Source organism: Anoplopoma fimbria, chromosome 23, assembly GCF_027596085.1.
Source record: "Anoplopoma fimbria isolate UVic2021 breed Golden Eagle Sablefish chromosome 23, Afim_UVic_2022, whole genome shotgun sequence".
NCBI lineage: Eukaryota > Metazoa > Chordata > Actinopteri > Perciformes > Anoplopomatidae > Anoplopoma > Anoplopoma fimbria.
Window position 1 is genome coordinate 13,211,329 of NC_072471.1, and position 22,722 is coordinate 13,234,050.

A 22,722-nucleotide genomic window follows, 5' to 3' on the forward strand; every position below is an offset into this window, starting at 1 on the left:
TATTATGTAGATATCTTTTGTATTGTTTACATCAGGCTGTTATTTGCATATTTTGTAGATATATTTTATAGATGAATACAGCTGTAACTGAGTGGATGAAACTTATATTTGATCCATGGTACAATAAATCATAGCTCTAATTGCTAACCAAATAAAAACCTGTGCAATATTGCATAAGGAAAACCTTTATTTAAAAATGACCACAAAATTTGCATGGTTCCAGTCTCAATGCTAAAACATTTATCAAATTAGGTTCAGAAGTCATTAATATAAAAATGTACAGTACATTGTTTTAACTCAATAATAAAACCCATAATTTAATCCCCTGGACATAAACTTAAATTGTGCTTAAGAAACAAATTGTATATTCCAAACAAACTGCTTATTCTGAAAATACAGCAATATTATACATGATCTTATTAAAAAACATTTCAGCAAGTAAAAAAAAAAAAAAAAAAAAGATCCATTTCTAAATGACAGTACCATGAGCCACAATTTCACAATGAAAATTAAATAACATTAACTTAAAACATCTTTCAGTCACAGCATTTATTTTTGGGCCATGTTTTCATTCAGAAAACAACTCTGCATCCACCTTAATACACAATAATCAAAAAAGCATCCTGACGTGATCTGTGTAATTTAACAAAAATATTTACAGCATTTTGACCTGAAGTAGTTTTGGATAAGGCACAAGGAGAGAGTAGACACAAAACAAAACAAAACAAAAAAAAACAATTTACAAGCAAACACATTATCACCAACCCCTACAGCTAGAAAAACCCTCCCTCCCTGATACACTTTTGTCTGAGACTTTTCATCACAACAGCTCCAAAGTGTTTAACAGTAGTACACAGAATAAAATAAAACCTCCAAATCTGGCCTTTGCAGTGAGAATCAATCAGTGTATAAATCGATATTTTACATTTTTATTTTTTTTCTCCCCCCAACAGAAAAACCCCATTTCACAGCTATGCAACTTGGTCCTTGATAAAGGGGTTTCAAGTTAATGCTCAACAGAAATCAGTACTGAAAATAAATCAAAGGGAGGTTGACCTTGAGGAACAGCAGACCCTCCATGTTTTCCAGTAAAGGCCTGTGTTGATTTAGGGCACAGTTGTGACTGGCTGTGCTGAACAGTGTCTCTGCTGGGACGATGCTGGGAGGGCAGCCCACGTAACGGGCAGCTACTTTGGCAAGATCGGGCCACTGGAACTTTTTCAGGTTCCAGTAGTCGAGGGGGTCACAGCTTTGATCGAGTATATCTTCCTCAAGGTACTCCAACACCGTCAGCTCCGAGGACTTCGTCTTCTCCTCGTGTTTTATCTTTTGTCGGATGTCAGCCATCAGGGACCAGAGGTTGTCTTTGTTTGGGTGGGAGGCGTTGGACGAAACGGGGGCGTCGTTGCAGCCGTTGGGCAGCGGAGGCTTCTCTGCAGGTGAGGTAGAAGAGGACGAGTCCAGCTCCTCGATCAGATCTTGTTTGCATCGCTCAGCCTCCTCCTCCGTGAACAACGAAGTCTTGTATCGCGGGTCCAGCATGGTCGCCCAGGTGTACTGTGGGTCGTGCAGAGTTGCGGACATTTTGCTCACCATGGCTTCCTTTAGAGACTTGAGCATGTTGTCTATGCCCACGGTTTCGTCGAACAGCATGTCTATCTTTCTGTTGAGGATGTGGATGAGTGGGATCACTTGTCCCAGAGTAGCGGTGCGGTTGTTCATCTCCCTGCAGGCGACTTCGAACGGTTTCAGTGCATTGCAGACTGACAGCATCACCTCCCACTGATCACAGCTGATCATTTCCCTGAAATTGCACTCGATCGACATCTCGTCGATGGCGTTCTTCTGTTCCACCAGCCGCTCCAGCATGAAAAAGGAAGTCCTCCATTTGGAAGGGACATCCTGGATCAGTTGGTTCTCCGGCAGCTGGTGGACCCTCTGGAGCTCGGCCAGCTTCTCCTTGGCCTGTGCCGAGCGGTGCACGCGCTCACAGATCTTTCGTGCAATACTCAGAAGGTTCTGAACCATTCTCTGGCTCTTTATGGCTTCGCTTACAATGAGGTCTATAGTGTGTCCGAAACACTGCATGGTGACGTGGCCGTAGTCCTCCAAGGTGTTTCTGATGGTGTTGTTATCCGTTACAGTGAACCCCTTTTTCAGCCCTGATGAGGTGACCCAAGAATCCCACAGGTACTCCAGCTGCTTTGGGATGTCATGCATATCGTGGTCACAGTCTATTTGTGAGACACTAAGGAGGGCGGAGCAATGAAAGTCCTGACCCTGGGGTCTGACACTCGACTCGTACGTCGCCCAGTGGGCAGTAAGGGTCAGGTATTCCCTCGTCTGGCTACTGACCCAAATACTAGTTGTGAAGTGGACGACACCACCCTCTGCTTCTTTCAGGTGGGTCAGCACAACGTCCTTCACCCTTTCGTACATGTCTGGTATGGCAGTGCTGGTAAAATAAGAAGAAGGGGGTAGAGAATACTGAGGCTGGAGGTACTCTAGTAGTCTGTCCAGTCCAGTATTCTCCACCATAGCTGATGGCTGAAGATCCAGTGTGAGCATTTCTGCGATAAGTTTGGTGATTTTTTTGGCAACCGGGTGGTGTTCATCAAACCTCTCTAGGTTCTGTTCCGTTTCATAACCAGAGGTGTCCATGAGCTCTTGTTTAACACGAATTTCAGCAGACGGCACATCACCTGAGATAGCATTGTTACTTTCAAGAACATGTCCATGGAACCTCTGCATGTGCCTAAAGAGGCAGCTCGTGCCGAGGTTTGTAGTCTTTTTGCCCCTGCTAATTGTGCGGCCACAGTGCAAACAGACCACCTTCGTGGGGTCAGTGGGTGAAATGGAGAAATGGTTCCACAGTTTTGACGTCTTTTTGCTGAAAACGGGCAGTGTTTGTGGCTTTTTCTCACTGTTAGGGCTCTCAGTTTCTTTGGTTGAAACTGCGTCCGTTGCGGTGAGATCGTTGAAGGGAGGAGGTGAGGGTTCCTTCTCATCTGTGCTTTTTTGGTTTTTGAGGACGTCTGGGTGGCGTCTCATCAGATGCCTCATCAGGCAGCTTGTACCAAAGTCGCCCCGTTTCCCCCGGCTGATGACGCATGGACAGTAACGGCACAGTGCTTTTAACTGGTCAACTGGCGACACTATGAAATGGTGCCACACTTCAGATTTCACCCGTTTCATTATCTTCTTGTTTTGCTGGAAAACTGAATGATCCTGATTGAGGCTCGGGCCCTCCGAGAGGTTGAATGGGGAGAAAGTGAGGGGCATGAGAGGCGTGTCCTCCCCCTGAGTTTTGAAGGCGAGGCTGAGAGAGGATTCCTGCCCTGAGAGATTCATCACCTCGTCAGATTCCACTTTTATATCCATGCTTTCCTCAATGCTTTGGGGTAATTCATCTGATATGGTTTCAGGGGAGGATGGAAGAAGGGGCGATTCTTTTTTCACTTCCAGTGAATCCTGTAGCTGTGTGCGGGACAGTAGTGAGGGCGGGTTTGTATAGGGTGGAGGAATGTGGTTGCCCTGTCCGTTTTCCTCAATGACAACCTCTTTGTGGGCCCTCCACATGTGACGAATAAGACAGCTCGTCCCGAGATCCTTCCCATTTTTGCCCCGACTGAATTCATTCATGCAATGGATACACACTGCTTTGGAATTGTCAGCAGGCGACAGGTAGAAGTGTTTCCATACAGCTGATCTCCGGCGGGAACTGGAGCTTTTCGGGGTCCCGGGGATGCGCTCGGGCCCGCTATCGGACATGTCTTCAAGGATGTTGTAGTTGGAATGTGAGGATGAGAGCGTGCCGCCAATGGTGTCGCTATTGGCGTACGGTTCCAGTTTTGGTTCGACTTTGGGTAACACTTCTTTGGATGACAGATCTGAATTCTCAGCTGAGGAGGTGGACGGCGAAGTGTTCTTTGAGGCAGAAGAAGTGACGCTATTTGTCAGGTCTCCATTTTTTGGTGAGTTTGGGGATGGAGGTATCAAGGATGAGGCGAGGGAGCTACTCAGATTGTTCAAGGATGCGTCTGCTCCGTCTTGTAAAAGCACAGTGGGGTGAGCCCTTCGTACGTGCCTCATCAAACAACTTGTGCTGAGGTCTTTCTCGTTCTTACCCCGACTGAACTCTTTCATGCAGTATAAACAGATTGCTTTGGTACTGTCTCGTGGCGATATGCAGAAATGATTCCATGCAGGAGACTTTTTTCTCGGGTTGGTATTACTCCTCATAGATGACAGAAGGCTCTGAGTGACAGCGTCCATGGCAACATCATAAAGGGTGCTTGTGTATCCACTTAGTAAATTACTATAGTCATCACCGTCTCTAGTTACAAACGGGCCAACAGAGCTACCAAACCCGAGCCTTTCATCATCCTGGGTGTCCTCCTCCATTCCATTTGCGTCCTCAGTCTCCTCTTTGATATGCTGACTTTCTTCATTCCCATTTTCATAACTTTCATTCTCCGTGTTTCCTTCAGTATCAGTGTTTAGGCATTTGTTTGAAGGAATGGGAGAAGTTGGATCAGTCTCACTTGCTTTGTCTGACTCCAACTCGTTGTCATCCTGAGGAGATAAGTGGGGAGAAGGGGGAGAGTCTTTATCCAGTGTTGCTGAGAAGCTAGCAGGTGACTTTTCATTCGCAGCCTCGTGTGGGTTGAAGCTGTAGGATTTGAAAACGTAGCCATCCTGGCCCTCAATTTTCAGGCAGGTCCCTTTGGCCTCTCTCTTTTTACTTTCCGTGGAGCCATTAGGTTTAGTGACCACATCCTCACTCACGTGAGACACCTCTTCCTCCCCATCCATGGCAGCAGCCCAAGGGTTTCCGTAGAATAGTCAGGTCTGCGTTGTCAAACGTGTTCAACGTTTTCAGGTGTAGTCATCGACACTGCAGCTCTCAAGCAGGTGTTGTAAGTAGTGTGTTGCGGTCCGGGACACAGGGTGCCTGCTTGTCCCTCTCCATTTATGACTGAAGTAGTGCCACCTCTCCACACACACGACCTAAAGAGAGAGGGAGAGAGAGAAAAAAATATCAAAGTGTATTCTTAAGAAGTAAAAAGACTCCAAAACAGGTAATAAAGGTATTCTGCAATAACACATGTCCTGAACATGACATTATACTTTGATTCTTATCTTTTAAAACTAAATGAAAGGGCTCATCATGCAAGGTTTTGCCGCTGTGAATAGTGCAATGCGTTAAAAGTCAGAACTCCTGCTCCAAAGTCAAGTTTCACAAAACGCAGGTATTGAGCACTTCGATTCTCCCTTTGAAAACAACTTTGTGGTAATAACCATAGAAATGCTAAAATTTGTAAATAACCAGCTCCGCCCAAACACAGTATTAAGTTCAGCCTTCCGGTCACTCCACCTTCATTTGCCTTTTAAGGACCGGGCTCACGGCTTACATATGCTAATCAGAACAATCATTCAAGAGGACGCTTATCTAAACTTCTTCCACAGAACTGTTGCTCAATTCTGTAAGCTTTCTGGATCACAAAGGCCAACTCATCCCAACAAACTTAACTCTGTATTGCCACCCGTTCAAACTGAATGCAAATATTTCCCTATGTATTGGATTAATCGTACTTACCACTGAATTAGTCACAATATTTTTTACGTTAATTTAATTTTCTGCTTTGGACCATATCTGTATGGTCTGTAACGTTCTTTTTTAAAATCACATTTGATTATGTGTTACTGCTTCATGGTACACTAGATCTATGAACAACTGAAAATGTGCAACAACTCTTTCGTCAAAACACTTATGCAATTGATAGCACTGCTTACCACATCTTGATTAATGACTGAAATCTGCTATGCGGTATTATCTGGTTGAAAAAGTAACTGCATACTGATACTATTAATACAAACTACTTCAATAAAAGGTCAGAATTCTCTATTTAAGGGAGGTGTTTCTAAGATTGTATCTGCCCTCATTGAATAAAATAAATAGGGTCAGAATATTAAAACTACCTCTCAATATAATGCAATACAGTTAAACAGCACAAACATCTACAGTCCCCAAACTGACCATTGAGTCAAATCAACAGCTCCCTAAAACATAAAAACTGAACATTATAATCTTTATAAAAATAGTCATTAGTCCAGGACTGCATTAGGTGTATGTAATAAACTGGTAACAAGGTGACAATGGTGTGTATTTTGTTAACACATCCCTCTGTACCTTGACCAGGTCAGGTGTGGTCTGTTAAATGTGACCGTTGCCTTGCTTTACACCGATCGTAAACATCTTTGCATCATTATTTCCCATATGTCATTAAATATTGTTTTACAACAGACCGATACCATCAAGATCAAGCATGTTATACACACAGCTTGGCAATAAGTAAGTGACTATATTGAGACGGCAGCCCTTAACAACACAAGTTTGTTTAACCTCAACACTACAGAACAGACCTACAGAAGGGGTTTACAGTGTTCATGTAAGACAAACACTGAGAACATTAGCCCAAGTAAACAAGTAACGTTGTCACACAGAAACATTATAACTTGTCATACAAATAATTGCTCATTCATAATATAATCTAACCTCACGAATGTGGGCAACAATACCAATTGGTATTGTTGAATATAAACAGATTATTTGATTTAACGTGAAGTGGGAATTCCAAAAAAAAGGCCACTTCCTTAGTGAGCAGTGACACACAGTTTTCCGGGTTTGACTTTACTCGTCAGGAAGATGCGAGAGGGCAGCAGAAAATAGCCACCGCGTACTAGCCTTCATCTTCACACAACACCCCGAGTTATACAATGAATATCCGCACACCGGCTTCCTCCCTCACCCTTAATGAACAACACCCTTAATGAACAACAGCTAACGACGACATTAACAATTAACATTTAAACATTAGAAGGAAACACTGTTCCCAGTCACGGTAAATCATTAGTAAACACCACGGTGGCTATCCGGGTGCTAACTCAGCTAGCATAAAAGGCTAATAAACACACAAAAACAACACACATGTTCGTCGCTTCTGTCCCGGTGATTTGAAGCACAGACACCCGAGACAATGCGAACTCCTACAACTATCCCGGTACCGTCGCGATGGGGCCGATTAGTCCAATGTCGGACCACACCGCGGATGCTAGCTGGTTAGCTGCCAGCTAGGCCACACACACATATAGGACACACACACACACACACACACTAGCTAACCTGGCGAGGCAGAACCCAGCCGTGGCAACGCAGGAACCACACGGGATCCGAACGAGAACCAGCGTTCTCACCACGACGTCCCGGCCGCAGAGAACCTCCCGGAGACGAGCTCGGTTTACTCACTGTGCGAGTGTGACGGCGTGATCCCAGGGGTTCGGCTCGGAAACGGTTAAATATGACACATTTGATTGATCCGGAGGTGGTGGTGGTGTTGGTGGTGTAAGGGGGTGGGGGTGGGGGGGTCACTTTGTTGCTTTTGTCTCCTGGCTCGCTCGCAGCTCACGTTGGTCCGGAGCAGCTCCACACAGCGTCGGACGGAAGGAACATGTTCCAGTGACGTCATCGGACGCGGGGTCTCCAGGCGGGGGTGTCACTGACGCCAAACTAGTGCTTTAACGACACTTTAGTTTTTGTTTTGTTTTGTTTTGATAGCACTGATAACGACACCGATGATACAGTTAGTCTCCCTTAACCCTTTCATGCATGAATTATGACAACCTCAGTCAGGATTTTTTTATTGCTCTTTAGGCAATAAAAACAAGATTTGAACTTTTTTTTAATCCAGCTTTTTCAAATAGATTTTTACATGTCCACTCAGGTGGACAGCATGCATTTTTTTCAACTGAAGAAATATGTATTTAACAAACAAATGAATAAAATGATATATAAAGATGTGAAAACTATAAAATAATATATGTATATACAAAGAAAATGTGCAGACTATCTTTTATGATAATTGGCAAAGCACCCAGGGCACAAAGCCACAAGACACTGCATGTACTTCGTGTGCATGCAGTATCATGGCATCTGTTTGCATTTTTTTGTTTCAGTATGGGATGATGTGCAACTATGCCATCAAAACCATGCATATACAAGAAAACAACATTTGAATAGCTGTCCACTGTAGTGGCCTCTATGCATGAAAGGGTTAATTCATATATGTAGTTAGCGATTAGTTTGTAAACTACATTGCTTGTTTACCTTTAGGAAACTTAAGAGTAGAAAATAAATCTACATTATTTATTTTTTTAAAGGAAAAAACATATTGAAATAATTAACAATTACTAAAAAACAGCTTTTGGAAAAAAAAAAAATCACACTAAATTAGTTTTATCACCACAATATGTTATTTCTGCAGCTGTAAAGGGTTGCGTTCAGGGGACAACTGGTCCCCAGGGTGGGGCATAGTAAAGGGCCTGTTGTTGTCCTGCCTGTGTACAACTACAGGATATGTGCTGAACCAACAGCATGACAGCTTGTTACCCGGTTTTAAACTCATATCCACTAGTTATGCCCGATCCACACAAAAAACCCCCAGAAATCAACAGTGCATCTGCTCCTCTCCGCGCTTTGTTTGCAGCTTTGTCCGTGAGAAGCGAGTCAGGGATCGACCCCAAAAAAGGGCAATGCATTGGCTGTGTGACAGATGGGCTTTTGTGTGTGCGTGTGTGTGTGTGTGTGTGTGTGTGTGTGTGTGTGTGTGAAATCTACGACTCACCACCGACATGACCTCCAGCGTCACACGTAGAGTTGTGCGTACGGGTGGGAGTTGTCTGGTGAAACGCATTGTTGTGTTGGGGGATGAGCCGTGCGTACCGCTGCTGCTGCTGCTGCTGCTGCTCGCTCCTGGTCGACTGTGGCTAGCGAGTGACTCCAGCCTATGACTGGTCCACAAAGCTAAACGTTGCATGCTCTCTTTAGCATTCAATATCGAGACTTCACAGCCACCAAGCAGGGCCTCTTTCTGGGGTTATTAGTAGCTGAACAGACCCCAGCATCGCCCGCTGGATGAGAACACTGTGTTCGGGATTAGAGCCACTTAGCGGGCCGTGTCGCCATTGCTTTGTAAGGCTGCTGGCTGGCTACCGTCTTCCTCAACTAGCGAAGCTGTTCGTGGATCCGAGGTATGCTCTTTTGGTTGTAATGTGCTTTCTGTGTGCTGACGACAGGAAGACAGACTTGTGCATCTGCACAAAAAAAAATGCGTGTTCAGTGTTGCACATTTGGGTACGAATGCGTTGTTTTGAATAGCTCTGTTTTGTTTGACGCCATTCGCTCTGGTTTAGGGGGGAGGCTAGCTGCGCCTGCTAGTTAGCTGGCTTTGCTAATGTTATTGTTAGCAACTTGGCCACTTTTTTTATTTTTTATTTTTATTTTTTACTTTTGAGTCGTTACTTGAAAGTGAATTTCATCTCTGCACCAAATGGGCAAGTGCTAACTCCTGCGCAGTCATTTAGAAAGTGCCCTGTGCGGCCGCCTCCCACTCCATTTAAATGTCTCAGCTCATTGACAAAACTGTAACGCACAGCTGGCTGCTAACGTTACACATCAGTCTGTGCTTTGAAGCTGTCCCATCAGTGAGAGTGCCTCCCTACCTAAGCTCTCTACGTCTTTAACGTAATGAAAGTATAATGCATTCAAATCACAAAATGTGGAACTTAGAATACCTTATCTCTCAATGAAAAACAAGTTCCTTATCACAGCAGCCTGTTATAATCGATGGTTATTTATTGCAATTGTATTTATATCATTTCTTATCTTATTTGCAGGTCACACAATATTTTTGATAGCATTATCTTGTGCAAACAATAAATGCATTGTTAATTATCCTGCTGTCAGGCTCTCACTTTGCACAGTACAAAACATTCTATGTCAATCGTAAAGAAAAGTGTTCATTGAGCCACAGGATAATGTAATCAGTAAGGTATCGGGGTCTTTGTTTACCCTGAACCTCTGAAAGGCAACACCACAATAAAATGAAACAGAATTAAAATAAATTCTCCCCACTCTGTGTCTCCACAGCAACACGGAGCGCCAAGATGAAGAAGAAAGCTCGGCAGCACCGGGTTGCGGTGCCGCAGAGGCCCCCGTCTCCCATCAAGCCTTCCCCCAACAAGCAGATCCTGACTTACGAGCAGGCGCAGCGCATGGTGGAGTTCGATGTCGATGGCCGCCTCCATCGAATCAGCATATACGACCAGCTGGACGTGATCTCGGATGACGACCCCATGGTGCAGGAGATGATGGAGTGCACCAGCAATAAGGAGAATGCTGAGAAACCACAGCAGCAGGTCCTCCTGAGGTCAGTCCGACTAAAAAACAACCAGGAGAAGAGAAACGCCGCGCTGGGCATCACTGTTCATGCAGAGGAAGGTGGACATCAGGCCGCTAGTAATGCCGCTCCGAAGCTTCAAGAGCCCAAATTTCGTACTGTGGAATATAATCTTCCTGCAGTTCCTAAACGCTCAGCTGCCTTTTACAAATACACGGAGAAGACTGAGGAAGAGCTGGATGAGGAAACAGAGTACGACATGGATGAGGAAGATTATGCCTGGTTGGATTTAGTGAACGAAAAACGGAGAAGCGAAGGGGTCAGTCAGGTCTCTCACAACGTCTTCGAGTTCCTCGTCGACCGCTTTGAGAAGGAGTTGCACTTGGAGAGTCTGGATCAAAGCAGCGAAAAGCAGACTCCCATTGACGAGGACGCCGTCTGCTGCATCTGCATGGATGGAGAGTGTCACAACAGCAACGCCATCCTTTTTTGTGACATGTGCAATGTGGCCGTGCACCAGGAGTGTTACGGCGTGCCCTACATTCCCGAGGGCCAGTGGCTTTGCAGACACTGCCTCCAGTTGCCCACACAGCCCGCAGACTGCATCCTTTGTCCTAACAAGGGCGGAGCGGTGAAAAAGACGGATGACGGCCGCTGGGGCCACGTGGTGTGCGCCCTCTGGGTCCCCGAGGTCGGCTTCTCCAACACCACCTTCATCGAACCCATCGATGGCGTCAGCCAAATTCCCCCAGCCCGCTGGAAGCTCACCTGCTACCTCTGCAAGGAGAAAGGTGTCGGGGCGTGCATCCAGTGCCACAAAGCCAACTGTTACACCGCCTTCCACGTCAGCTGCGCCCAAAAGGCAGGCCTCTTTATGAAGATGGAGCCAATCAAGGATGTAACAGACACCGGAGAGCCCACATTCTCTGTGAAAAAGACAGCCTACTGTGGAGCGCACACTCCTAACGGGTGTGTAAGGAGGCCTCTTACGATCTACGATGATACCAAACCCAGAAATGGACTGTGTAAGAAAGTGGACAAAGGGAGAGGCGTTGGTAAAGGACATTCAAAAGGAAAGAAGAAGAGTAAGAAGAGTAAGAAACCCGAGCCTGAACCTGAAAGTGAAGCTGCACCCCTCGCTCCTGTGCCTACGTTTCCTGCTCACAGGTATGCTTGAGTTGTAGTTGTGGTGGAAGGTGGAGTGTTTGGTTAGTTCGGATGGCATATACAACTACATTTACTCTCAAGCCATGATGCTTGGTGTGTGAGTGGTCGTGTAGGGAGGGCTAATCTGTCTTTCTCAAGGACGCTGACAGGGCATAGGGTTGTTGATTTACAACCATTGGCTGTTGCAGGATTTTTAAAGCTTGTCTATGTCTGTTATTGTCAATATTACTCATTAACCACGACCACCCTCAGTCTAAAATTATACTTTACAAGCATCCTGTGACTTTTGAGGTGTGATAGTTGCTGCTATCTCTACCTGGCGGTTTCTCTCTCTAATACCAGTCTTTATGGCTCCCCCTAGGTTACAAACTATTCTGAACCAGGTGTCAGTTCAGAAGAAGAAAGCGTTTGTGGAGCTGGTCCTGAATTACTGGACGCTAAAGAGGCAATCCAGGAACGGGCTTCACCTCATCAGACGCCTTCAGACCAGCATGCAGTCTCAGAAGAATGCACAACCGGTTTGTTCATCTGTCAGTCAACCACAGAAGACTTTCAGTCTTCATTTTGCCTTTTACAATTGACCAGTACCTTTTTTAGGACGTGAAATGTGTAATAATTTGACATTCAGCCAGTCTTTCAAATGTTTTGCCAAGTATGATTTTCAATACATCCTGCTGATAGCAAGGTGGTTGACAACGCTTTGCGTTTTGAGCTAGTTTAGCTCATTGTGGATCTGTGTGCCAGAAAGAAATAGAAGACCTCATTGTATGGGTAAAACGTGTTCCTCTTGTGAATCATTTTCGATCTCTAGTATTTAATGTATGTATTTTTTGTTTCAATTTGTTCTGCAGCGGCAGTGTGAGGAGGAGAGCAGGGCCCTGAAGGACCAGTTGAAGGAGTGGCACCGTCTCCGACACGACCTGGAGAGAGCCCGTCTGCTGCTGGAGCTAATCCGCAAGAGGGAGAAGCTCAAGAGGGAAGAGGTAGAAGTGGGCGGGGCGGGGGGGCTGACTTCTGACTTAACCTGTAGTCAGATAAATTCTGCTTAAAATATGAAACCATCATATCTTCTAATGGTTTCCCCTCTGTGCTGTGTTGTAGATCAAACTGCAGGAGACCCTCCTAGAGATACAGTTGAGTCCCTTCAGTATTTTGCTCAGAGCCCTGCTGGACCAGCTCCAGACTAAGGACCAAGCCAAGATCTTCACCCAGCCGGTGGATGTCAGTGAGGTAAACTTTAGTAGATACATGCACACATGACGTTCTGTTGTTGGGTTTGTCCACACATGATCTATTACTTTGTTTAGTTTTTTTGGATGCTGCTGATTCCCCATAACCATGTACCTATGGAAGAAAATGAGTACAATTGGCTGTGTTACAATTCCTTGCTTTTCTGAAGGGATGCTTTTGTTTTCTTGCTACTATGTGGATGTATTTCATCTCAGTCTGTTGTGCTGTTATTTTATTTATTGTGTGCAATGGTGGAAAATTGTTGTGTGGTAGCAGGGGGCTCCACCAAGTGAACACAGTGCTGCAAAACAAGTTGTTCTGTCTCTACAGGTTTTTTGGCAAGATCAATGAAATGTGTTGGCTAATCAGACATCAGTAAAATATCCTGCAGTACTGTATGTACTTTGTTGAATGGCGATTTGTCATTTGGCTCTCATGCAATGAGTCTTACTGAAGAAAGTAATTATGCAGGCATAATGGACTTTTTAAGATGTGTAGGGTCCAGCTTTTCATGAGTGCAAGGACTTACATTGCCACCCAGAGACTTCCTGGGTGACATGGCTCCAAACTGGACTTGCTGGTTTATATTTCAACAGTTTGAAAGCCGACAAACAGTGCATCTGTTTTACCGGTTTTCCCACCTGATTGCCAGATAACTGCTTCAGAGATGTTGTCAGACACACTTTTGAACTCTTTTTGTGTTTTCCCAAAGCAAATAATCACGGCCTTTGCTTGCCCATGCATTGCTGTATGTGTTTAAAGTTGCGCTTGAGCAAACCACAGACAACTGCTCGCTTCCTGCCACAGGTTCTGCTCACGGGGACTCAGGTTGTAAATCCTCACCCCCTCTCATGTGTAGACAGCGTTGAGCAATGATACTTCCTGTAAAGAGGAATATGTAACTTGAGAGTAAGGTCAACCGGCAGATTGGGACTTTCAAAAGCGGTGATGGATTTAGTGTAGAGCACGCCCGGCTAGCTCAGTCGGTAGAGCATGAGACTCTTAATCTCAGGGTCGTGGGTTCGAGCCCCACGTTGGGCGCACCTTTTGTCTCTGTGGTCAATTTGGAAAAACATGAAATGGTGTTGATGTTGTTTACAGTATTTTTTAGACAGGGTTGTCATGTTGTGAAATACTTTATGCCCCGACCTGATCTGCTAGGAACGGCTATAGATTGTTGACATGGAACGAGAACGATATCTGCGTCATTTTTGTTTTAACGGTGGAAGTAATTGTAAAAAAAGGATTATCTGCTGTTTCCTGTAGGTGCCCGACTACCTCGACCACATCAAGCACCCTATGGACTTCTCCACCATGCGGCAGCGCATCGACGCACAAGCCTACAACAACTTTGACCAGTTTGAAAATGACTTCAACCTCATTGTTGATAATTGCATGAAATATAACTCGAAGGACACCTACTTCTACCGGGCTGCCGTTCGCCTCCGAGACCAGGGCGGGTCCCTGCTCAGAAAGGCCCGGCGGGACGTGGAGAAAATCGGCTTCGACACGGAGAGCGGCGTGCATCTGGCCGAAGCTCCGGAAATCAAAGCACCCACATCCTTTTCTTGGGACGACGGTAAGGAGGGGGATGTGTTTGCATCATTACAATCTGTGGACACCTGAATGAGAAATGTTCATAGAATGTGTTGAGCAAAAAAAATAAATATTTTCTCTCCTTAGTGGACCGCGTACTAGTGCCAGCCAATCGGGAGCACCTGTCCCTGGACAAGCAGCTGCAGCAGCTACTGGAGAAGTTTGACCTGACCTGTGCCATGAAGTCCAGCCCCTCTCGCAGCAAGCGCCTAAAGCTGCTCAAGAAGACCATCAACGATGTGCGCAATGAAATGACCCTAAAGCGAGTCCTACCCTCCAGCCACCACCACCACCACCACCACCACCATCACCACCACCACCACCATTCTTCTTCCTCCACGACTCCCTCCACATCAGCATCCTCTTCATCATCAGCTGCCTCCCAGCAGGAGTTGAGTAAACCTAAAGAAGAGAGATTGAAGCCCAATGGACATTTTCCAGATGACGAGGGTATGTATGTGTATGTGTTGATCCGGGGTTGGGTTGTTTTGAGAAGGAATTTTCAGTTTGATGCCGTGCTTAGGGATTTTAAAGACAATCACATGTGCTTAATATCCTGAAGTGCAGGTCAGAGGTCAGAGGTAACCCCCCCAACCCAAAACACAGCCTTACAGAGCAATGACACGCCTTTTCCCCCGTACCAAGTGTGTCTGAAACACGTTAGAATCGTCATCTTTCCTCAACTTGCTTTCAGTCCTCTGAATTTCCTTTCACGTCTCAGATTTTTTTGAGGTGTTTGGAGAGAAGACATAATCATTATGAACCCTGCACTGTTTTTGTTGAGGTGAGCATCTGTCCACTGTTTCAGGAAAATTTGCTAAAAACGCCACAGATGTTCCGGGTATTTGGGAAAGCGACGCCTATGGTTGTAAACATCAACCTTTATTCCCCCACACTAAATTCAAGAAAGCCCCAACAAAAATCTTAATTATGTAGTCAACTGATTAAACCTTTTAATTTTTATTGGGTGATTAGTGGTTTTATTGCGTCTTAATGTGTAATAAGATTTTTTAGTGATTCAGTGTTACTGTAGTATCACACTGTGTCAGTGCAGTGGTGCTTAAAGCTTCAACTCACAGCACACTTGCAGAGTCACATTTAGTCTGCTGAAGATTTCCTTATAATGAGCTAGTGGGAAAACAGAAAGGAAAAAGTCATTTTGCTCTCATTTTTTATTTATAAAAGTGCCTCGGTGTTATGCTAAATAGTGCCTTGTTTTACTTTTATAATAAACCTAAAAGCCATACGATAATGTGCCATGTCAGCACTTCTCCAAACACAAGGACAAAGTGTGGGGTGCTGCAGCGCTTTACTGTTGGTAATAGCATTATACTACAGGTCATATTTTTTGTCCTTGTCATGGCTGGACTTTTGTTGTATTGTTTATGGTTTTTACTTTTTATAAATAGCTTTTTTTGTTTTTCTGCAAAAAATAGTGGGCAAAAAAAACTTTTACCACAATAAAACGTATTATATTCTGTTTCTGTTGCACCATGAAGAAATAGTAATGAGGATGAAAGAGAAAGGGGGGAAAACTACATTAATATGAATAATAAAACGGAAGACAAACAAACTGATGCGCCGCACCAAAGGAAGCGGATTGTGGGGCCATCACAGCCTGTGTGCCATAACATCATTTATATGTGTTGGGCTTAATGTTGGCAGTTTGAATGATTAATGCTGACTGTGTAGTAAAAATGACGACAATAAGCAGTTTGTCTGTGTGCCTCTTCTCCTCTTCTCCCTAACAGGCGACAAGTCTCTTCCTCCTAAACTGGAGCCTTCGGACTCCATCCCCCTCCTCATCCACTCAGACACAGACCCCGAGCCCCCCACCCTCAAACCAATCGACGCCGCCCCAGACCGTGAAGACAAGCACCCGAGCAAGTTCGCCAAGTTCGATGGGGAAATACCAGATCTGCTCCCCTCCGCTCCTCGCCTCAACGGCCACTCCTGCGGCGGCCTCCAGAACTCACTGTTGGACGGGGACGTGAGCGTGGTGGCCACGTCGACCCTCGCGGAGCCCGCTGGCACCGTAAACCGCCGGACGTCCGTGCTCTTCCGCAAGTCGAAGGCCGCCAGTCCCCACAAGCCCCAGAGGAGCAGGGACGAGGGGCCCGGCGGGGTTGACAGAAAAGAGGGTGGGGAGGAGGAGGAGGAAGCTGAAGACGGCGCACAGCTGGGCTCCAAATCCTTCCTGTCGGTGGTCATACCCAGGCTGGAGACGCTGCTTCACAGCAAGAAGAGGAAGCACAGCGGCAGCAGAGACAGCGAGGAGGAGGGAGGAGGAGAGGGAGAGCACGAGGAAGAGGAAGAGGAAGAGGGAGAGTCCCCAGTGAAGCGACTTGACACTGGTAATAACAAGGGTAAACCGAGAGATTCACAATTTTCTCTGTTTTTTTGAGACATCGCAATTAGCCGTTACACTACATACAAGTCATCACAGCGCAGCAGCAAGTAACAACAGACACTTGATTACTGTTTTACATAAGTTTTCTTCAATTAGAATAGAGCCCGATTTAATAAACTGTAGCCAATGCAGAGCCATGAACATTTGAATATCTGTCGTAAACATTTTTGCGATGTCTTTTTGCGTCCCGTCGTGTTGTGTCTCAGGCTTGTCGAGCGGTTTTCTGGAGGCGGAGGAGGAGGAGCTCGTAGACTCCAGTAGAGCCAGTAGAACTGTGGAGCCAAGGAGACGCTGTGCCTCCGAGTCCTCCATCTCCTCATGTAGCAGTCTGCCAGGAAGCACCAGGTAATCCATCAGATAGAGGATATGTCTGGTCTTGTGGTTTTGTTTTGATTTGACTTAAAAGCCGGATCTTTTATTAAACACATTTTTTCCCCCTTTTTTATTAAATACTCTATTTAAAAGCAGTGCACATCATACTGGGAAAACCTCCAAATGGTTTTTAATCGAGATAAAAGTGCTCCATTTGGAATCCCTAAAAATCTCGGCACTGAAGCAAATAACCAAAGGGTGGAAACCCCCCCCCGATTTAATACAACTGAAAAGTATGACTCACAAAGATGGGAAATTATAATTACATCATCGAAATGTTTCAGAACGAAAGTCAGCAGACTGTCCTCCCCCTTTTCAAATGAACATCTGAACGCTCACACTAACTAAGTTGTTTTTGGAATTTGTATGACAGATTTTCTTTGTCATGATTTATATATTTTGAAGTGGCTGATCTGCAAATATGTAAAATTGTGTTGGAAAAATAAAAAAGATATATATTTATAAAACAAAACAAATAAATAAAAGCAGGTCCTAAAGATTCCAGCTGCTCTGTTTGTACTTTCACTGTTCTATTGTTCAATCAGCTCCAGCTGTTTTGTCCCTAAAGTTGACTCTGGTGTGTATATGTATTTTTTCTTTGTTTGTAGCACTGTTCTCAGTCTTCCAAAATGTGGGAAAGGGAAACCTGCCTTGGTCCGGAGAAACACTGTGGACGATAAGAGCGAATTAATCGCCTGCATCGAAACCGGTAATTTTGCAAAAGCTGCACGAATCGCTGCAGGTAAGTCGGCCGCATTGTGTGTCAAATAAAATCTGCATGCATGTGTGACATTTAGCCTTAACATTATGTATACATTTACAACAATTAAAACAGCAAATATGGGAAAACAATACATTTAGAACTGTAAAATCTGAATTGACTTTTGGGGTCAAATAAACATTAGAATGCAGCTCAAAACACATTTATGGGCTGCTATTCTTTTCTAGCGTATGAGCCAGAATTCACACAGATACTGATCCGTATGTCTCAGTAGATGTGAATGTCTTTATTGTAGCCTGTTGCACTCAGTCTTGTCCCGTTATCATTGTGGCCAGTAAGCAATACAGTAAAGTAAGTAGTTGTGTATATTCCAAAATGTCTGCATATGTTGTAAAATCTTTTCCCTGTTGAAGTAGAGAATTGGCCTTTTTTATTTGTTTCTAAAAGTTAAACTCGATAGAACTTGCAGACACCTGGTATTTACACACACATAAAAAAGCAGGGTTGTAAATTACCAGCAGCTACCAGCCAACTTCTCGTGGCTTTTAGCACTGACCGGTGAGCCTTTATGCTCTGCCTGCCATCATGGCACGTAACCAGTCAGCACCCGGAGACTCTCCCCTCATCTAAAATTCATATTTGGCCAATAAAACGCCAAAAGTGGCTGGTAAATTTGAATATCTGTCCTTCACTGTGGCTCTTAAAGTGAATTTCCCACCCTGACTTTGCTCTTTGCTGCTGCGCTTACAGCACGGCTTTGGAAATGTGTTCCAATGTGTTTAAACCCCACACGTGACTTGTTTGGTCTTGTTCCCCGCTTCCATAGAGGTTGGCAACAGCAATATTTGGATGCCCGCTAGTGCTGCAACAGTTGCATTGGAACCCTTAAAGCTAGTTTGGGCCAAATGTAGTGGATACCCTTCCTACCCTGCCTTGGTGAGTGTTTGTTGGAGTGTTCACTGTATAAAGTATTTTTACTCTGACGTTTTCTTGTCATCTCTTCACATTGGAACACAATTATGACACTCTTGTCCCAGAGGATGAAGCAATAGTGTCACTACAGCTGTTCTTTAAGGTGTCCAATGGACAGCCAGGGGGAGAAATGTCTGGTTTTTCCTTTAGGGGGCAGCGTTTCACCATTAACCAGTTCAATTTGACCTCAGAATGAAAGGACAATTGAGGAAGAGAATCATATTTTTTTTTTTTTTTTTTTTTGTGTGTGTGTGGGGGGGTACACAGTGTAGACATCTTCACTATATGCTTGAGTGAGTCAGTGGGTGGGTGGATGTACGTTTTACATGCCTCCGCATTCGTGAGCATCAATCTTTGTGTAACCGCCGCCCCTCTCCTGCTGCGTGTAGATCATCGACCCGCACATGCCACGCGTGGGCTGCCAGCACAACGGGGTGTCCATCCCCATGCCCCCCATGGACGTGCTCCGCATCGGAGAACAGATGCAGTACAAAGCCGAAGAGAAACTCTACCTCGTCCTCTTCTTCGACAACAAGCGCAGCTGGTGAGTGCCGCCATCTGTGGGGAATGATTTAAGCTGCCGCGGGTCCCTACAAGGGTAAAACCTGTCAACGTGTCAGTCAGCTGATCATTATTTTCTCGTGGCTGCGTCACATTAACTGTCGAGGGACAACAAATGGCTCTCGCCTCGAGAGGTGTTTAGAAAATCCACCTGGACTCCCATCACTGGGAAAAATGTTCAGTCTTTAAAAGTGATGTTACTGTAGCTTTTGTGTCATAAATGGATATCAAACCATTTTAAAAATATTATTTATTACACCAGTAATTAATATAGTTTGTTACATGATTAAAACAGAGTATGGTCAGAGCTTTTTGTTTTGTCCATCAATCAGTTGATTAAATACTCCTTAGTTTTGTTTTGTTGTCTTGGCGCACACATCATTTATCTTAAGAGACATTCTCCCTTCCAAACACCCCAGCACAATCAAATGTAGCAGTTATAGTAGCAATACTAGGGATTTGGACTTTTGTTACTTTTGCAGATGGGGTTGAACACCAAGAACTGCGGTGTTTACTGTGAGTTTTGCCACACTTTACACCCTTCTCCCTGCAAAAAAACCTGCAGGAACAAAGCATGTAAATGATAGTTTCTGTGTGTTAAGCGGAAAAAGAAAGAAGCCTTCTCCAGATAAGTGTTGAAACAAGCACTTAATCAACAGAAAATGTAGTGATGGTTGTCATTTATCAAAGGGAAATTTCAATAATTTATAAACTGCTTTTTTCTGTTTTATAATATTATTGTAAATTGAATGTATGGTGGTTGTAATTGTGAGAATAAACACAATTTATCTGTTGCTTTTTGTTTAAAATCAAACTAAGTTTATTGCGAGAAATCCCAGTTTTCTTATGAAAAGAGTGAAATGTTACTGGGAAATGAATCTTCTATAATCATGAAAAAATATTCAGCAACTGCTTAGGATTTGTATTCATAATTATATGCTGTCTTTTCTCCTTCAGGCAGTGGCTTCCTAGATCCAAGATGGTTCCGCTGGGAATGGACAAGACCATAGACAAAATCAAAATGATGGAGGGACGCACGTCCAGCATCCGCAAGGCCGTCCAGATCGCCTACAGCCGCGCCATGAACCACCTGAGCATAGTGCAGGACGAGCCAGTCAGCGACCTCAGTGACGTGGACTGATGACGCCCGCTGACTCTCTCTCCCCACACACACACACACACACACACACACACACACACACAGATACACACACAAACCTTTACCTCTCCTGTACCAAATACCCAACTCTCTCCGTCTCTGCAGGAGACTCAAATGTTTACTGGGCACCTGCTGTAACAGGTGGTGTCTCTTCCTCATCCATTCCTACTCACACACACACACACACCCACACACTCCTACCATGTGCCGATGGGATACGGCTGCTGCTGAAATGAATGTGTCTATTTTATCCTCTCCACCTCCAGGCTCACCCCACCCCCCCTTCCCCGCCTCCACCAATCACGACTGTCATTTCAAGGCAAAAAACACTCAGTGATTGATTCCGTACATTTTGGCAGCCTTACCAAACTCGCCTGCAGTGTCAGGACTTTTGTAGTAAGACAAGAACTTAACGCCGACCGTTAAAATTTGACTGTGACTGATCGGTCCGTTAATCTGGCAGGCAGCCATCATTTCTCTTACAAGTTATTGAAAAAGAAGCATCTAGTAGCTGGTAAATTAGCTACATGAGAGTTTTTCAGTTGTAGCCTTTAATTACCTTATGTCAAGGTCACATGTACATACTGGTTATCTCCATTTACAAATACCTTCCTTTTGTATTTCATCTGTAAATAATCTGTACAGTTGCCTGACACTAACTTATTTTGTAGTTTTGACATAAATGGGTACTGTACAGGATTTTCTTAGTATTTATATTCTTGATGCATTCTTGGCACTAACATGTGAGTGCTATTTTGACCGTTATGTATGAACAAGGAGAATAAAAGTGCAAAAGCCTTAGTATTAAGAAGATTAGGGCTAAAATGTCATGTTTCTGAAAAGTATGAAAGTATTCATTTTTTTAAGTTATTGAAGTTTATAATCGTAAGCTTCCATTTGGCATTAATCCTTTTTGTATTCCAAATAGTTTTAGTATATTTTTGTTCATATATATATTTATATAATTTGAAGTCTCTAAAGCTCATACAGGCAAGTCTGATGTTGTGGACCCAGAACGTATATATTGTTCTCAAGAAACCAAAAATTGTTGCTTCCCCAGAAGTTTTTTTTTGCTGATTCATTTCCTGTGTGATGTGTGAAATTGTTGCCAAAAAAAGGATGAAAAAAAAGTAAAAGTGTATTTTTATGTGATGACTGTTACTTGGTTTTGCTGTATTCGTAGGGAGACGTGCCTGCGGTAACTTATTGTAAAGTATTTGCATTACTTTATATTCAAGGAAAGACGTGCAAACTGATTGTGATAAAGTGGCACATTTTGTGGTGGATACTTGCCTTCTTTTTAAGTAACCTTTTCTAACTTTTTTTTGTAGTTGTAGACTTCAAGACATTTCATTTTATACTATTGCCTATTTTTTTCTGGGTAGCATTGGGCCGTTTTGATATATATTTCATTTTGTACTTAACTGTCGTAGTTTTTTTTAATCAGGTCATATGAAATATTGCTGGGGCTTCTTTTTTTTTCTAGCAAAAAATAAAAGATACCAATACGAACACATGCTTCGTGATTTATGTACGGTCTCTCAGTGACAGTATTCAAAGCTTATTTGATTCTTCACCTCTGCATTCACAAACTCACTGCTAAAGTTAAAGAACAAAAAAATTTAAAAAAAGCCCAAATTCTAATTCAATTCATTATGAAATGTACTTTTTTCCTGAGCCATAACTGGGGCACAAGATCGACTCAAATTCTCCGCAATGTCACTTATAAGGACTGAACCTCCCTCATGGCTGGCAGAGGGCAGAAACTAATTCAACCTACTACCTGCCATATGGCACCGCACCCCGCTCATCTACTCAGCCGATGATTGTCCACTTAAATAGAAAATTGTATCCCAAAGGTTGCCAGCTACATAATGTGGGTTGCTGTATTCCAGCAATTTTATATAAAGTTTGAAGATCATGAGTTTTATAATAGAAGTCTATGAGAGGAATGTTTCAAATCACCTTTGAAAGTTAACTTCTTTGACGTGCAGCTACAGAATCGGTTCAGAAGACTTTTAACTGTCATTTGTGTTGGGCAGTGTTTTCAGATCAAAAACCAGACTCTGAACTGCTGTCAGCCCCACCGTTTTTTACTCTACGAGCACTTATGTTACCTTCAAATCACAAGCCTAATCAGCTCAATTGGGATTTAGACTAGAACGTTATGAGTTTGATTCAACACTGCGCCGATATTTTGAGTTGTTTGATTGAAGAAGACTCCAGACTCTCCCTCCGTCGTCCCCTTTCTTAAACTTAACTGACAACTGAGTTAAACTCAGCTGCTCCTGCTGCC

At 44.0% G+C, this 22,722-nt stretch overlaps 2 protein-coding genes and 1 non-coding gene across 10 annotated transcripts; 2 read left to right on the top strand and 1 right to left on the bottom strand.

Moving 5' to 3' along the window:
- Nucleotides 1-169: 169 nt before the first annotated feature.
- zbed4 (zinc finger, BED-type containing 4) lies at nucleotides 170-8,753 on the bottom strand. 4 transcript variants are annotated; one of them, XM_054624218.1, is made up of 2 exons: nucleotides 8,685-8,753; nucleotides 170-5,010 (listed from the first exon to the last, which is right to left on the bottom strand). In XM_054624218.1, exon 2 carries the CDS (start codon nucleotides 4,813-4,815, stop codon nucleotides 1,024-1,026), a length of 3,792 nt encoding a protein of 1,263 aa, XP_054480193.1. In that variant the 5' UTR covers nucleotides 4,816-5,010; nucleotides 8,685-8,753; the 3' UTR covers nucleotides 170-1,023. The 4 variants fall into 4 exon arrangements, with proteins under 4 accessions (XP_054480193.1, XP_054480194.1, XP_054480192.1 ...); XM_054624219.1 differs by lacking the exon at nucleotides 8,685-8,753 and adding an exon at nucleotides 7,470-7,494; XM_054624217.1 differs by lacking the exon at nucleotides 8,685-8,753 and adding an exon at nucleotides 7,310-7,421.
- Nucleotides 8,754-9,008: 255 nt separating this feature from the next.
- On the top strand, nucleotides 9,009-21,916 carry brd1a (bromodomain containing 1a). Of its 5 annotated transcripts, none has more exons than XM_054624210.1 (13): nucleotides 9,009-9,090; nucleotides 9,989-11,405; nucleotides 11,767-11,935; nucleotides 12,257-12,388; nucleotides 12,507-12,635; nucleotides 13,902-14,214; nucleotides 14,319-14,681; nucleotides 15,983-16,597; nucleotides 16,848-16,986; nucleotides 17,622-17,755; nucleotides 18,561-18,670; nucleotides 19,096-19,250; nucleotides 20,225-21,916. In XM_054624210.1, the coding sequence occupies exons 2-13, from the start codon at nucleotides 10,006-10,008 to the stop codon at nucleotides 20,406-20,408; spliced, it is 3,843 nt and encodes a 1,280-aa protein (XP_054480185.1). In that variant the 5' UTR covers nucleotides 9,009-9,090; nucleotides 9,989-10,005; the 3' UTR covers nucleotides 20,409-21,916. The 5 variants fall into 5 exon arrangements, with proteins under 5 accessions (XP_054480185.1, XP_054480186.1, XP_054480187.1 ...); XM_054624211.1 differs by having other exon boundaries at nucleotides 15,983-16,585; XM_054624212.1 differs by having other exon boundaries at nucleotides 11,767-11,923.
- On the top strand, nucleotides 13,604-13,676 carry trnak-cuu (transfer RNA lysine (anticodon CUU)). Its single transcript has one exon. It is a non-coding gene; the product is annotated as a tRNA-Lys (tRNA).
- Nucleotides 21,917-22,722: the final 806 nt, after the last annotated feature.